Raw genomic sequence first — 15719 nt, 5'->3', positions numbered from 1 at the left:
CCTACTTTTTTTGATGATAGGGAATAATGCTGCCATGAACACAGGAGCACAAACATCTGTCTGAGCCCTGCTGTGAGTTCTGCTCCTTTGATGCATACGGAGGAGTGGGACTGCAGGGTCGTGGTGACCCCATGGTGGGTTCTTGAGGAACCACCCAGTGCCTTCCACAGCAGCTGCTCCATTGTGCACTCCCACCAGCAAGGTGCAAAGGTTCCACTTTCCCCACATCCTCAGCAACACCTGCTTCCTTTTGGCAACAGCTGTCCTGGTGGTTGTCCAGTGGCTTCTCATGGTAGTTTTGATCTGCATGTCCCTCATGACTAATCATGAGCATGCTTTTTTGTTGTTGTTTTGCAGTGGTGGGGACCTGATCCATACCAGGCAGCTTGACAACAAGCACTTTACATGTACTTACTGGCCATTTGTCTTCTTTGGAGAAATGTCTACCCATTTTTAAATGTCTCTGTTCATTTTTCAATTGGATGGTTTGCTTTTTTTATAATGGAGTTGTAGGAGTTCTTTACATATTCTGGATATTAATCTTTTATCGGGTATATGATTTACAAATACTCTCCCCCTTCCTGTGTGTTATCTTTCACACCCTTGGTGGTGTGCTTTAAGATAAGAACATTTTTAGGCCAAGGATTTAGCTCAGTGGTACCTCGCCTGCCTCAGAAGCGCAAGGTGCTGAGTTCAATCCCCAGAACCAAAAAAAAAAAAAAAAAAAAGACAAGAACATTTTTAATTTTGATGAAATTTAATTTATCTTTTTCCCTCTTTTTGTTGCCTGTGTCTTTGGTGTCCAAATCCAATGTTGTTATTAAAGCTTTTCTTTTTTTTTTTTGGTACCAGATATTGAACTCTGGTCCTTGCACTTGCACAGCAGGTGGCAAAACCACTGAGCTAAATCCCTGTCCCTGATCCATTTTTAATTTATTTTTCTTTTTGTGGCACTAGGGATTGAACCCAGAGTCTTCACACTGACCCATTTCCCCAGCCCTTTATTTATTTTTTAAATTTTGAGGCAAAGTCTTTGCTAAGTCTTTCAGATGAGGCTTGAAGTTTCAATCTTCCTGCTTCAGCCTCCCAGGGTTTTGGGATTATAGGCAGGGGCCACCATGCTTGGCTAATTTTTAATTTTTTTCTTCCTTCTTTTATTAATGTGTGTTTGGAATACATAATAAATACATTCATCATGAGGAATTGGTACATATACATATTGCATCTTGATCCTTTTTTATTTTCCCTCCCCTCCCTCCTGTCCCCCCTAATTTTAGATTTTTTTTTTTTGGTACTGGGGATTGAACTTGGGACCTTGGGGTTGTGAGACAGGCATCGGAACCACTGAGCTAAATTCCCGGCCCCTGTTTGTTTTTTGAGACAGGGTCTCACTATTAGTTCAGGCTGGGTTTGAACTTGGGGCACTTCTCCTGCCTCAGTCTCCCAAGTTCTGGGATTATAGGTGTGTGCTACCATGCCCAGCTTTGTCAAATACTTTATGAGTTACAACCATAATTTGGTTTTTGTCCTTTGTTCTATTAATATGTTTTATTACATTGATTTTCCTTTCTTTCCTTTTCTTTTTTTTGGTACCAGGGATTGAACTCAGGACCTTGCGTTTTTGAGGCAGGCGGTGGAACTTCTGAGCTAAATCCCTGGCCCCCATTGATTGATTTTCATGTGTGGAAACATTCCAGGAACAAATCCCAGTTTGTTGTGGTGGAATTCTTTTAATATAATGCCGCTTTCCGTTTGCTGGTATTCTACATCAGTATTTATAAGAAGTATTAGTTTTCTTGGGTGTCTTTATCCGACTTTGATAACAAGTTGATACTAGCCTTGTGGAATGAATTAGTGTTTCCTCTTCTTCAGTGATTGGAAGTTTAAGAAGTTATGTTAGTTACTTTTCTCTTGTTGCTGAAACAAAATACCCAACACCCAAAGTTAAAGGAGGAAAAGTTTATTTTTATTTTTTTAAAATTTATTTATTTTTTGGTCTCGGGGATCGAACTCAGGACCTTGCACTTTCGAGGTAGGCAGCAGAACTACTGAGCTAAATCCTCGGCCCAAGGAAAGGTTTATTTAGATCAAAGTTCATAGAGGTTTCAGTCCATAATCTGCTGGCTCTGAGGCAGGCTGGTAAAGAGGCAACAGTTCATGGCGAAGGAAGACAGCAAAAGCAACAAGAGACCTTAATATCTTCCTGCCCCTTTTGTTTTATTCAGATTACTTAGGGAAAGTAGCACTCATACCCTCAATCCTAGTGCCCTTGAGCCTAGCATCCAGCAAAAGCTCCACCTATGACTGCGTGAGGCTTTGGGGATCTATCAAGACACAAACCATAACAGAAGGATTGGTGAAAAAAATTTTCCCTCTTGGTGAAAATTTTTTTTTTTTTTTGGTGAAAATTCTTTATATGTGTGATATAATTTACCATGAAGCCTTCTGCTCTGCTTTTTCTGTAAAGAGGTGGGTGAGTCTGACTCCATGTTGCAGATGAGGTAACAGGCCACCCCCAAGGTGGTCTAAGGTTGCAAAGGCAAAGAAGACAACTGAAGTGTGGGACTGTTTCTGTGGGGAGAAGGACATCAAGGAGATGGGCTTCCTGCTTTCTCTAGCTCCCAAATCCCTGGTATGAGGAATTGGCTAAAACTCATACTGGAGTGGAGTCAACACTTGTCTCAAGACCCATCCCAGCCTTGTGGGCAGTAGGGGATTCAGGGCTTCAGCGGCTGTGGTCTGGGCTGTGTGAGATGAGAGGGAGAGGGCTTAGGGCTCCAAGTTTCAGGGCTGTTCTTCCCTCCCAGCTCAGTCCTATGCTGGAAGGGCCCATCTGTACTTAGGAAGAAGGCGCCTCTGTCCCCCAGTGAGTCCCAAGACATCCAGAACCTCTTCCAGGCTTCTGCCTGTGCTGCCTAGATTCGGGCTCCCGTGGGCCTGTGTAGACATGCACCTTAGGCTTCCTTTTCAGGGGAAGTGCTGCTCATCTCAGGCACACCCCATGGGTTTGAGAGTTGAGCACTTTCACAGGTCAAAGACAAAATCATAATGGAAATTCTCAAATACTTAGAACTGAGGAATGTAGAAAAATATTACTTAGCAAAATGTGTACAGTATAAATTAGGTTTTACAGAGAAATAGGTAGCATTTAAAAAATTTATTCTAGATCTGGGTATAGTGGTGCATGCCTTTAATCCCAGCACTTGGGAAGATGAGGCAGGAGGATTGCTTTGAGTTTGAGGCCAGCCTGAAGTGCATAGCAAGACCTTGTCTTAAAACATCATAAGGAAAGTAAAGGGCCAGGGATTTAGCTCAGTGGTTCTGCTACCTGCCTTGCAACCACAAAGACTGGAGTTCAATCCCCAGTACCAAAAAAAACCAAACAAACAAATAAAATAAGGAAGAGAGTGGGCTGGGGATTTAGCTCAGTGGCACCACGCCTGCCTTGCAAGTGCAAGGTCCAGAGTTTGATCCCTGGTACCAAAAAAAAAAAAAAGGGAGGGAGGCAGGCAGGCAGACTGACTGACTTGCACTGGAAAAGACCAAAAATTAATTAAGCCTCTAACTCAAAGACAAAAGAATAAGCCTGTGGAAAGTAGAAAGCAGACAGTTACTTGGAGAAGAGCGGAGGTCAGTGAGACACACAAAGCAGCAGGTCGGAGAGCGAAGGGCTCCTTACAACGCTCTCACAAGATACCCAAGAAGTTAGGTTTGGGAGTGAGTCCCTTTGCCTCTGGTTCAGCTGTCAGGAAGAACCCATCTAAAAACCTTCTGTCCTCTGTTTACTCAGGACTTGTTTTTTAAGTACACCTGGAATAACTTTTTGCACTTCCAAGTGGAACTATGCATAGCCGCTATTCTCTCCCATGCTGCCCGGGAGGAGAGGGCAGAGGCCGCTGGATCCAAGAGGAGGGTGGAGCCTCCACAGGGAATCAGGAACGGGAATAGGGGCCTGGAGACCCCCCAGCCTGTCGCCAGCCTCCCTGAAAACACAATGGTGACCCACGTAAGTCCAGATCAGCACCCTGCAGGCTACTGCAGGCCGAGCCCTGCCTAGACCAAGGACCCTCGGGTTGGTGGTCTGCTGCCTGTGGTCAGTCCTGCCTGGGCCCTCATGCTGTCCCTAACCCTCACAGGGCACAAGGTATTGCTCTACTTGACCCACAAGGACACTGACTAATGAGAAACATCCAGATTTGCCAGTGTCACAGAGCAGAGCTGGTGATAGGAGATGAGGGGTGGCCAGAGGGAAGGCATTGTATATGCACATTGGTGTTGCTGGTGGGTGCAGTGTCAGCAGGTAGTCACCTGGACATGGCTCCCCCCAGGGCTGTGCTCCTGACACTGCAGTGACCAGACCATGCAGAAAATCCAAGTGTTAGATTTCATGAAAAAAAGCTTTCTGGGACTCTGCTCTTTAGAAACAGGTACATCAGCCTTCACTCTGACTCTTCTTTCTCCTGCCCTTGTGTCTTCCATGCAACTGTGCTCTCACTGCCTCTCTCCTCTGGTTGTGTGAGGCCAGTGTCTGCCTCTCAAGTTCTTTCTGTGCTCAGCATTGAGCTTTGGCAAATAGCAGCCTTAGTATTTTCCAAGCAAGGAAAGGAGGGAGCAATTTGGTGGCATGAGCATAAAGAGGCTCTCTGACCTCAGACCCACTTGTCACCAGTTGTTGAGGAGGTATGGGGCACTGGGGGACAACATGGACCACACTATACACCTGATAGGAGGCTGCACACAGCTTGGGCAGGGGTCCCCAGATTTCCAGTCAGAAGTCTAGGTCCTAAATGTTGTGGGTGCCTTCTCTGTGGGGCCTAGTGGGGTTGACACTGGACAAGAAGAGTCTAGGTCCCTCATCCCTATGGCCTCATTGGTAAACAGCCAGAGGGAAGGTGGTTTCCATGTTGAGAGTACATGGTACATGGAGTACATGGAGTAGGGTGGTGGGGTTGTTCAGGGCCTGCACAGACCAGCAAGGGATCCTGGGGTGTGAGTTGGGGCCCAGGACAAATATCCCAGATACAGGCAGCAATGTGTGTCAGGGCCTGGTAGTGACAAGGTGCTCAGGGCCTCAGCTGCTCCTTCTGGACCCCTGAAAGCAGGGGGTAGGAGTGGACAGAGGTGAAAACAGAAGGTCTGGGAGGCGAGGGCCATTCCAGGGTGTGGGAGGACACAGAGAGTCCGTGAGACTTGGAGGCTCTTGGGCGGTACCTGCCTCTGGTGTTTGTTAGGACCCACAGAAGTCAGGGCTGTGAAGGTGTCACAGCCACAGTGCTGATGGCCTGACTCACTGCCACAGCCTCTGGGGAGAGCATGTAGTCCTGTAAGCCCCAACTCACACAGCCTCCCCCTCCACAGCTGTTCCAGAAGTGCTGCCTGGTACAGAGGATCCTGGAGGCCTGGGAAGCCAATGACCACACACAGTAAGAGCCTGGGGACCTGCCAGTGTAGGGTGCAGACCCACACTTCAGAGGACTCCACACTCAGTGTGGGGCATCAGGGGTGTATGACATGGGGAGTGACAATGTTCAGGGGAGTGGCCTTATCTCCAGGAGCCCACGTGGCTCCTGCCCAGTCTGAGTTGGCCAGACTTTGCACACTTCTGATCCTACATCCATTCCTGATCTTCCCTCTTCCCAAGGACTTGGAGCATCCTGTGTCACTTGTCAGAACTTGCACACAAGGCTGCGTGTTTTAGTCTTTCTGTATCTTTTACATAACTGAGTCTGTCTTCAGGTCAGGAAGCAAGTCTCACATGTCCAGGGCCCAAGGTCACCCCCTGCATTTGCTGTCCTGCTAGGACAGCAGGGCTTTGGGCAGTGGGGAGGGGCTCACAGGAGCCAGGCTCTGAGTTTGGGTTGTGGCTCTGCACCCTAGACCTGTGTGGGGGAGAGCAGAGCCCACCTCCCCAGCGGGAGGTAATATCCATGGAACAGCAGCTACCTGTTCTGCTGCTGCCTGAAGTAATTGGGCCCACACCATGCCCTTCCCACCACAGCCTTGTCATGCACAAGTAGTGTCTGTCCCCCTAGCACTTCTTGGTAAAGGTGGCTGAACCTGTCGGGTACAGTAGGTACTCTCCAGAACCCCGAGTACTAGGATAAGGCTGCTAGCCAAGCACTGAAGGGCCAGGTAGGTCCCCTGGAGGCTGAACTGGGGTCACCCAGAGGGGGTGAGGGCCTGAGTAGAGGTGACAGCAGAGGTGAGCTTCAAGAGGCGTGTGTCACTTGACCTTCCCAGCCACTGGTCAAAAAAGGCCAGGGCTGGGTGGCCACCCTGATAGTCCCTGTCATTTTCAGGGCAGCCGGTGGCATGAGGTGTGGGAATATGGGCCACCTCACACGGATCGCCAACGCAGTGGTGCAGAACCTGGAGCAGGGCCCTGTACAGACCCACATCAGCGAGATCATCCAAGGTGAACCTGCCGCCCTGATCACCTCTGGCCCTCAGCAGGTGGCACCTACAAGGCTGTGGGGTGGACCCTGCAGCCTCCCTTGTTGTCATGCTGTCCCACCCTGTCTTCTCAGGTGGAGCCCAGGTGTCCTCTTTGTGTGGCAGACATCTGTGGGACCCTGTTGGCGACAGAGCACACTGTCCAAAAGACTGGGCTGTTGCGACAGTTCATGGGTCTGACGCTGGCACCCAGCAGCTATGAGCATTGGGCTCTCCTGTGCTCATGGGCCACCAGAGCCCAGCCTGATGCTGGCTGTGCTTTGAAGTCAGGCGGATTAAGGAGCCTTCCTTGTGTGAGCCTCAGGGGAACTGGAGAAGCAGGTGGCATCCTGTTCCTAGGAGCAGGCAGTGAGGGATCATGCCCAGGAAGACTGACCCTGTGGGGTGGACGATCCTGTTCTGGGCTCTGAATATACAGCAGAGTACCCTCTTAAGAGAGCCCTGCCTTCAGCATGGCCACCCACCGGCCTGGAACCCCAGGGCATTGCTTCTTGGCCCTCTCATGTGCTGAGCACATGATCTGGCACCATGGCCACACCCATGTCCTCATCCCAGGGGCTTTGTTTTCTGGTCTGAGTGCATAAACAGGCTAAACAGAGGGGAAGCAGGCCATCCCACCAGAGTGGGATGTGGTCAGGTGGACAGGCAATTGGGCTTGGGGATGTCAGGAAGTGTGTGCATGGTTGGTGGCAGTGCAGTCAGCACCCTGAGTTCATGAGTTGGGGGCTGGCTGGGGTCCTGGTTCTCTTGGAGGGGAGAGGATGGTCTCACTGTGGGGGTGCACAAAGTGCTACCTGGCTCTAGGACTGGGCCTTAACACAGAGGTTAAGTCAGCTGTGTACAGCACACACAGCCACTGGGCATGTGTGATGTAAGGAAGTTCCAGATAGCCCTTGTGCCTCTGAAGCCTCTTGTGAGTGTATGTGGGCTGGGGGAGGGGGTCTCCATGCTCCCGTAGGGGCAAAACAAGCAGAGTAAGGTGGAGGCCCACGAAGGTGCCCTAGAATTGGGCATGTAGAGAGATGAGGGGGCAACAGAAAGCCCTTTGACTCATCATCCTTCACCATTTTCAGGTCATGAATCTCTGGGGCTCTGGCTTCCTAAGAAAAACAGATACACAGCCTGCAGATTGCTGCTGAGCCTAGACCATGATGGGATAAGGAGGAGGGTGGGTTCCTCTGTAGCTTATGTGTTTCTGGACTTCTGCAGGGTGTGCTTAGGCATCAACAAGCAGAGTCAGAGCTCTGGTGTCTGTTGAGTCTCCATAGGGACAAGAAAATGCCCACTGCCCTGCTCAGGGATGTTGCGTCCCATCCTCTGTGTGGCCTCAGACCCTGCAGCACCCTCACTTACCTATGCTGGCCTCCTTCCTATCAGCAAGCCCCTTGCCACAGGAGCATGGCATGTCCCTCCCTGGCCCAAGATATGCCTGGAAATGCTCCTGGGTACCCGCAGTGGCCACATGGGTCCTGAGGGCTCACCAGGCGGCACCTCCCTTATAGGGCTCCCTGCAGATTGCCGTGGACGCTGGGAGAGCTTCGTAGAGGAGACACTGACTGAGACCAACCGGAGGAACACCGTGGACCTGGTGAGGAAGCGGCAGCTCCTGTGGCATGTGTTCACAGCTGAGGACACTGGCAGACAGGCTGAAGGAGGGACAGGGCCACACATACCTGCTTGCCTACCCAGCATGCGCACATGAGCCAGTGTGTGTCCATGAGCAGGTGGTCCAGCCTCTGGCTCTCCCGTGCCAGTGGGGCTGGCTCCCTGAGGGCCTCTGTGCAGAGTTGCTCTGTCCCCTTGGTCCCAGCCCCTCCCACCTCAGGAGCTAGAGTACCTGGGACCTATGGTGTGCCCTGGCACAAGAGAGGTTGGGATGTCACAGGGCCTTGGCCTTGTTTGGCGCTTTACAGCACAGCTTCCCAGGCCAAGATCTGGCAGGCACCAGGCTGGGGTCTCAGACTGTGATGGGTGGGGTTTGGGACTCCATCTGGGTAGGGTCGGGATGTCAGCCAGCTCACATGCCCGCCCCATCTGGCCTGTGTTTTAGGTGAGCACTCACCACCTTCACTCCTCAAGTGAGGACGAGGACATTGAGGGTGCTTTCCCTAACGAGCTGTCCCTTCAGCAGGTGAGGGCGTGGCCGGCATTCTGCACCCTGCCGGGCCCTTTTTGGAGCCCGTGCCCTTGGTAGTGCTTAGTCCCGATGGTATCTCGTAGTAAAGGAGAAAGTGGTTCATCCCCCAGCATGTGTGGGGGAGAGGGGAGCCCAAGGGAGACCCTCCATATCACATCACTTTGGCAAGTCCCTGGGGACACTAAATTTGCGAGTTAACAGCTAGGAAGGTGCTCGAATATGTGACTGCTCTGAGCAAGCAGCCAGAGCATGATGGTTCCCAAGCCCAGCAGTAGGAGTGCGCAGCTGCTTTGCCAGAGCCACCTGGTTTCCAAGGAGCAGCCTTTGGCCGAGGTCTGCTTCATGGGGGCATCCACTCCTCCCAGGCATTCTCTGAGTACCAGATCCAGCAGATGACAGCCCACTTCGTGGATCAGTTTGGCTTCAATGACGAGGAGTTTGCAGACCAGGATGACAGCATCAAGTGAGCCTGGGCGTCTTGTGGACTTGGTCTCTGGGCTAAGCACGACTTCTCTCCCTGCTGCCTGGACCCCTCAAAGCAGCTCCCTGTGGTCTTGTCAAGGGTGTGTCCTGGTGTCCCCTGAAGGGACAGCAAATGTCCACCTGCTGCTTGAGAGTACCCAGGCCCACTGGATCGGCACCAGCAAAGAGGCATCCCCTTTGCTTTTGCAGTGCCCCATTTGATAGGATCGCAGAGATCAACTTCAACATCGATGCAGATCCAGACAGCGTGAGTGATTGGGGCTAGGGGCCATGTGGGCATGTGAGAGCCACTTGCCCAGAAGAGGGACCACGCATGGCTCAGGCTGTGCCGCACATGGTCCTTGTTTTTGGAGGTGGATGGGGCTGTGTGTGTGTGTGTGTGTGTGTGTGTGTGGCTGAGCCCCTCAGGCAGGCATGGGGCCATGGCTTCTCCAAGCTCTGCAGAAATTAGTCTGCATGTTCTCCATCTTACAGCCCAGCGCAGCTCTATTTGAAGCCTGTTGTAGTGACCGAATCCAGCCCTTTGATGATGAGGAAGAGGACATCTGGGAGGATGAGGAAACTCGAAGCACTGCCCGGGTGATGGCCAGAGCCAGGTGCGGGCTCCACCTGTCCTCCAAAGCCTAAGAGCACGTGCTTGACCCAGAGCAGAGCTCAGGCCCAGGGAGGTGGTGGCCCTTCTTTCCTAAGGAGGCCAGAAATGCGGCTGAGAGGCAAGCAATGCATCTCACTCTGAACACCCTGTGCTCAGCCCTGGCCCAAACCCTGGGCCCTCTCTGTCTCTCCAATGTTAGGTGTCCATCTGGGCCATCAGGCATCTGACTATGCCCATGTCCCTCCAGGTTTGGAGCTCCGCACTGCTCAGAAAGCTGCTCTAAGAATGGCCTGGAGCATCGAGGCCAGGACAGGAAGGCAGACTCAGAGGCAGACAGCAACAAACCTGGAGCAGCAACCCCCCTGGCCCTTTTGCAAAATGAAGGCTTCTCCTCAGAAGTTAACTCAGAAGGTAGTGCCGGGGCCCTTTCAGGGGACTCTGTTTCAGGGACAGGACATGGTGCCTGTCCTGTGCATCTGAGGAGCTTCTTTTGGAGGTGCTGCATCGCTGGCTGCTTGTGCCTACGACCTTCGTCCCCATCTGCACATACTTTTATACAAGCTGTTCTCCCACTGTCTGGGTGAGGGATCTGCTCTCTGCTGTGCCTAGCACAGGCAGTCCCCTTCGTTGTGGTCACTTTCAGCTGCATCTGCACGTTTGTGTCCACCTGGTCTCTTGAGGAAGGCTTGCCCCATACCATCTGGATGTTGTGTGTCTTACACAGCCTGACAACCCTCAGATGCATTCAGCTGCTCACCCACCCCACACTCAACCTCTGAGGAGCCCTCTGAGTGGTGCTGAGGTGGCTAAGACATGAGGGAGAGGGAAGGGCCTCTGAAGCCAAGAGCATCTGGATCAGAGATGTCCCCATGCTTGGCCAGTGGCCCAGCCTTGGTCAATGTCCATCCTGGTTTGGACTAGGTGGGGCAGGGTAGGGTGTGGCCATATCATCTTCTGTACCATGAGCCCTCCTGGAGGCTAGATGGGGGTCCCACAGCGGCCTTGCTGAGTTCCACATTAGCAGGAATATGACTCCTACTGTACCACGTGGGTGGTGGCTTTCCAAGGGGGAGAGAACACTGCCTTCTAGTGGGGAGCTGCTGAGGGGTGCTGGTGAGCACCATCCTGGGGAGTTGTGCCTGCTCAGACACCTTCCAAGGAATAGCCTGTGTTGCTCTGTGCTCTGTGGAGTACCCAGCCTGCTCACCCTGACCACTGCATCTCCTTCTGGCAGGTGCTACATGGACAGCAGTCTTTGATGAGCCAGTGAACCCAACAGCCCCAGTCCCAGGAGCTGCGAGGGATGTGGGTTCTAGTGTGTGGGTAGCTGGCGTCTCGGCCCCAGAGGAGAAAGGCTGGGCCAAGTTCACTGACTTCCAGCCTTTTTGCTGGTAATTAATGCATTGGTGGAGTGCAAGGTTGTACCAGGAACTGGCTATTGAGGCCTGAAGCCAACTGACCCAAGGACTTACCCTGTCCTCATCCTCATTTGCAGCTCCGAGTCAGGGCCCAGGTGCAGCTCTCCCGTGGACACAGACCACAGCCATGCTGAGAGTGGCCAGACCCCTGGCCCAGAGAAAGCCTGTGAGTAGGAGCAGTGCAGGCTACCTCCCAGTCTCCTGCAGGGGGACCTGGCCTTGCCTAGTTCCCAGGTCTTAGGCAGGCTGGCCCCACCATCAGGGTCCGCGGAAGTGGCCAAGGTACAGCCATGTCTTAGTGGTGATACCAGATTCATAGACACTTGCGGGGTTAAAACTGACATGTCCGAATCGTGGAACTCCAGCCCTGGGGGTGAGGAGGAGTAGGGCCAGTGGCTGCCTCAGAACCTGGCCTCACCCAGTTGCTTAGCGTAGGTCTGCACTCCCCATCCTGGGCAGCAGTGTTGGGGTCCCAGTGTGGAGGAGTGTGTGTATGGGCCACTGGTAGGAAGCTGACCTGGGGCCTGATCAAAGTTCGTGGCCCCATCCCTTTGTCAGAGAGGCTCAAAAGCCCCCAAGACCAGGCCTAGAGCTCCAGACAGTGGCAGCTGCCGTCGGACACCTCTGTCCTAGATACCAGGCTTGAAGGGCATAGGGACAGGGCCATAAAGCTGAGTGGGCCTCCCTGAGCCTCTGCTTCCTTGTCTGAGAAGAAGCACACGTCTCCCTCTCTTCTGGGTTGGGAGAACTGTCCATATGGACAACACACAGCTCTTTAGTTCTGTGCACAGACTCTCACGTGTGGTAACGTGCAGTAGGCTACACAGGAGATGTTTCTGTCTCGCATATTGGATGCTGCTCCCACTGGTCTGGGGCCCTGAGGCCATGGTAGCTGCTCTCTGTGGCCCTCCTGCCCACATGAGCATCACAGCCTCCTTGTTTTGCAGTCACTTCGGCCTCCCCTTGTGCCTGGAATGCGTGTGTCGCCAGGAAGGCCCCCCTGGTGGCCTCCGACAGCAGCTCCTCTGGGGGCTCTGACAGTGAGGATGAGGAAAAGGCGGCTGGCACTGTGGAAACTGTGAGCTCAGGCCCTGGCCAGGAGGCGCCCCCACCACCCAGAATGGAGGATGCTGCTGGCAGGTGTGTGAGGTGGGAGCAAGTGGGAGCCAGACTGGGGTTCCTCCCTGCTGTCCCGGTGGCCTTATGGTGTACACAGGCCATGCACAGTAACACCTGTGCGTTGCAGTGAGGCTGGACGGGGCACAGGCTTCTTCCTTTGACACAGGGCCTGCTTTCTCTGTTGTGAGTGGCTGACGGGACAGGGCCTGAGTGTCTCAGGAGGGCCCCCCAACCCACGGCAGGGACTTGGGGAAGGGGAGCCCCTACCACAGAAGCCATGATTGCAGAGAACAGCTGGATTGTCAGGGTTCTGGGTCTGAGGTTGTCCAGGATGGAGGAGGGGCAGATGCATGTTTGTCGGGCTCCCTTCCTTGCCGGAGGTCCGTACTGACCCCATGGTGTATGACCACCTCCACCCTGGCACCTGGCTCACTCAGGAGAATGAGGCATATCTCAGGATTGCCCACCAGGGCTCAGACCCTGACTGGGAGGTGCAAGCAGCCTGTAGATAGACAAGAGTCCCTTGATGTGCCCAGAGCTTTCCCTAGTGTAAAGAACAGGGCAGGGACATCTCTCTGCAAGGTCAGCACCATGCATCTCAGCCCTGCAGGAGTCCCTGGAATCCATTAGCAAACAGATCCCCCCAGCCTTTGGTTAGGTGGGGGTTGGAGAACATGGGCATAAGGTGCTTCAAGCTGGCATTGGAAACTGAGGCTGGACCCTATCAGGAAGGGATGAGGTGCCAGTCTCACAAAAGCCCTGTATCCAGCCCTGTGCCTACTCTGAGCCAACTGCACCTGTGGTTCCCAAGTACTGTCCTTGCCTCCACCTGGCCTGAGGTTGAGGAGGGCCCCCAGCCTGACTGCCCTCCCAGCCCCACCAGCATGCAGGGGCCTCAGGCTTGCATCCCTGGCCTACCCTCCCACTCCCCTTGTTGTAGGGCTCCCCCTACCCTGGGGCCTGGAAGGTCTCCAGTGGTGCTGGGCTTTAGCTCACACCCAGCTGGTCCATCCCATGGTACTCACTCCCTGAGACCCTAGGGCAGTGATGGCAAACCTTTTAGAGCTTTCAGTGATAACAGCCGGCTGTGGCATCTGTGGTATAGGTTCGCCATCACTGGCCTACACCATGTTCCAGGGACCCTCCCTAGACAGGGATGGCCTGTTTAATCTACCACTGCCCCAAGGGGATTTGCAGCCGGGGCAGGCGTGGCCCAGGATAGTGGGGCCCACATGCCTGCCAGTCCAGCACCATGACTGAACGGGCTCCTCAGGTTAGGTGTGCACATAGGGCTCTGGAGTAGAACTTCTTTAAAGTTTAGAATCACTAAAATTCTTGGTGTGTGTGGCGGGGCCGTTGAGACAGGGCTTCACTATGTAGTTCAGGCTGGCCTTGAATTCACTAGGTAGCTCCGCTTGGCGTCAGACTCTCGGCAATCCTCTTGCCTCAGCCTCCTGAGTGCTAGAATCACTAAAATTTTTAAAACTTTTATCTTCGTTCCTGAAATGTTTCCTAAAACCTGCTTAACTACTATAAAAAGCAGGTGTCATTCTGCAAAGTTGGTTGCTTTTTCCCATGGCCATCTGTGTAAAACCTGCCACTTACCTATACCACTGCAATGGTCCCAGCCAACCTGGGGTGGGGGGGACCTTTCTTGCCCCCACTGCCATCTGGGTGCCCCTCCCTGGGGCAGATCAGGAGACCAGAAACCCTGTCCGCTGATGGTGTTGGGGCTAGTCTCAAGGTGCCTTCCTGACATCTCTTGCCTCTGCCACCCTTGAGAGAGCTCATCACTCCTGTCCCTAGAACAAGGCGGGAGTTCAAATCACACAACAGAGACACCTGGGGCTTGGAAAATGTGGCATCTCATAGGGTCTGAGCACTGCTTGGGAGGAGGGCTGATGTCATGGTGTTTGGGACACAGGGCAGCAGAGCATGGCTTCTAGGCTAACCCCCAGAGGGCAAGGAAGTGGTGGGAAAGTGCTGTGCTTCTGGGCCAGCACAGCAGTTGGGGTACCCATAACTGTATCTGCCACACAGGGCTGAGTATGTGGACAGCAGCACACCACCAGACCCCGCCTGCCCTGTGCCCTCAAAAGTGACCTCTGCCCTGGCCATGGCTGTGTCCCCAGAGGCCACCATGGCCACCCCAGCACTGGACAAGGCAAGTCCTCCCACAGCCACCCCAGCAGTGTCCACAGCAGTGGTTGTAGCCATCCCTGCAGGGCCCATCATGGAGGTCACAACAGTCCCAGCCACAGTGGCTGCCCTAGGGACTGTGACAAAGGACAGGTGAGCAGTGGGACAAGAGTAGGGTGGGACAAGAGGGCCCTTTGGGCCCAAGCGCTCCAACCCTGTCCCATTTCTGCAGGGAGACTGATGCCCCGCCAGAAGGAGCTGCCTTAAATGGTCCTGTGTAACGCTGCTGCCACCAGCCATGGCTACCCTGGTCAGGCTGCATCCTTAATCAGAAAACTACCTGGTGATACAATTCGGTTTTTTTATTTAATTTTAAAATAAATGCTGCATTGGTAAAGCTGGCAGTTGGAACCAGTTGGATGACCAAAGCTTGCTTCTCTGCTGCCTGGCCAAGCCACTCAGTGCTGCTCAAGGACAGAGGATGCACCTGGCTGCCCCCCAGGCCCAGGCTGCACCACGGCAATAAAGTCTCAGAAGTTTGACCTCTGTCTGCCACAGTCAGGGCGGCCTAGACCCCCTGAGATGCTACCAGGACCTGATGGGCAAGAAGGGCATGGACTCCGAGGCGTGGTTCTGATAATTTTTAACACATGCAGGAAGAGCTGAGATTTTTGCACTTTGTACCCAGCTACAGCACAGGGTCCCCGCTGGCTCAGGGCAGTGGGGAGGGCCTGGGTTGGGGATACCTGACCCCCATAAATGCACATGGGTTAGTAGCTGCTTTGGCCATGTGGGGTCAGACCTCAGGGTCGTAGTCACCTGGTGGGCCTGGGAGCTGGTGTTGAACCAGCATGCAAATTCTGACTGCCTTAAAAACCCTCTGGGGCTGGTGGGCATGTCCATGTGTCCAGAGGGGCCTGTGAGCATTGCCAGGTGGATGGTCAGGTGCCCGGCAGGAGCTGACCTGAGGAAGCAGGAGCAGCCCAGTGGGGCACTGGGGGTGCCAGGCTGGGCTCTTGTCCTGGGAGTCTTAAGAGTCCTTGACCTGAGTCTTTTAATGTTCTGAGGTCATTTGACAGGGCACCCCAAAACCTCCACCCCAATAAAAGCTGTACCCTTGACAAACCCGTGTACTGTTCAACTGTAGGCCCTGGAGCCCCAGCCTGGCAGGGTGGGATATCTTCCAGCACCGTTTCTGCCACCCCCTAGGTCTGCCCTGTGTGATGAGGGTGGGGCAGGCCACGTGTGCAGTAGGTCTCGGTATTAGAGTGGACACTGAGCTTTGTGTTTCAGAAATAAAAGCCAAACACAGAAACAGGTGGGACATGGCTGCTATCCCTGGGCCCCTTTCAGCTGCTCCCTGCTCCTGCCCTCC

The 15719-nt window shown here is 53.6% G+C and overlaps 1 protein-coding gene across 11 annotated transcripts in view; it reads left to right on the top strand.

Moving 5' to 3' along the window:
• The window catches only part of Ppp6r2 (protein phosphatase 6 regulatory subunit 2), a 103065-nt gene extending 87596 nt beyond the window's left edge, over window positions 1-15469 (top strand). For 6 of the 11 annotated variants that reach the window (XM_021258719.2, XM_087213620.1, XM_013072440.3 and 3 more), the window contains 14 exons: window positions 3791-4006; window positions 5359-5423; window positions 6300-6415; window positions 7956-8041; window positions 8504-8584; window positions 8956-9053; window positions 9263-9320; window positions 9548-9669; window positions 9916-10079; window positions 10903-11059; window positions 11164-11252; window positions 12034-12226; window positions 14246-14497; window positions 14577-15469. In XM_021258719.2, coding sequence (XP_021114378.1) covers window positions 3791-4006; window positions 5359-5423; window positions 6300-6415; window positions 7956-8041; window positions 8504-8584; window positions 8956-9053; window positions 9263-9320; window positions 9548-9669; window positions 9916-10079; window positions 10903-11059; window positions 11164-11252; window positions 12034-12226; window positions 14246-14497; window positions 14577-14625 — 1746 coding nt within the window. In that variant the 3' untranslated portion in view covers window positions 14626-15469. The remainder of the gene's footprint in view (window positions 1-3790; window positions 4007-5358; window positions 5424-6299; window positions 6416-7955; window positions 8042-8503; window positions 8585-8955; window positions 9054-9262; window positions 9321-9547; window positions 9670-9915; window positions 10080-10902; window positions 11060-11163; window positions 11253-12033; window positions 12227-14245; window positions 14498-14576) is intronic. The other 5 variants (XR_015452197.1, XM_087213618.1, XM_087213619.1 and 2 more) reach the window with 5 other exon arrangements.
• The last annotated feature ends 250 nt before the right edge of the window (window positions 15470-15719 follow it).

Source organism: Heterocephalus glaber, unplaced genomic scaffold (assembly GCF_053883595.1).
Source record: "Heterocephalus glaber isolate CG9 unplaced genomic scaffold, H.glaber_assembly_v1.0 deba00001444, whole genome shotgun sequence".
NCBI classification, from domain to species: domain Eukaryota; kingdom Metazoa; phylum Chordata; class Mammalia; order Rodentia; family Bathyergidae; genus Heterocephalus; species Heterocephalus glaber.
This window is presented reverse-complemented; position numbering and strand designations above follow the sequence as displayed.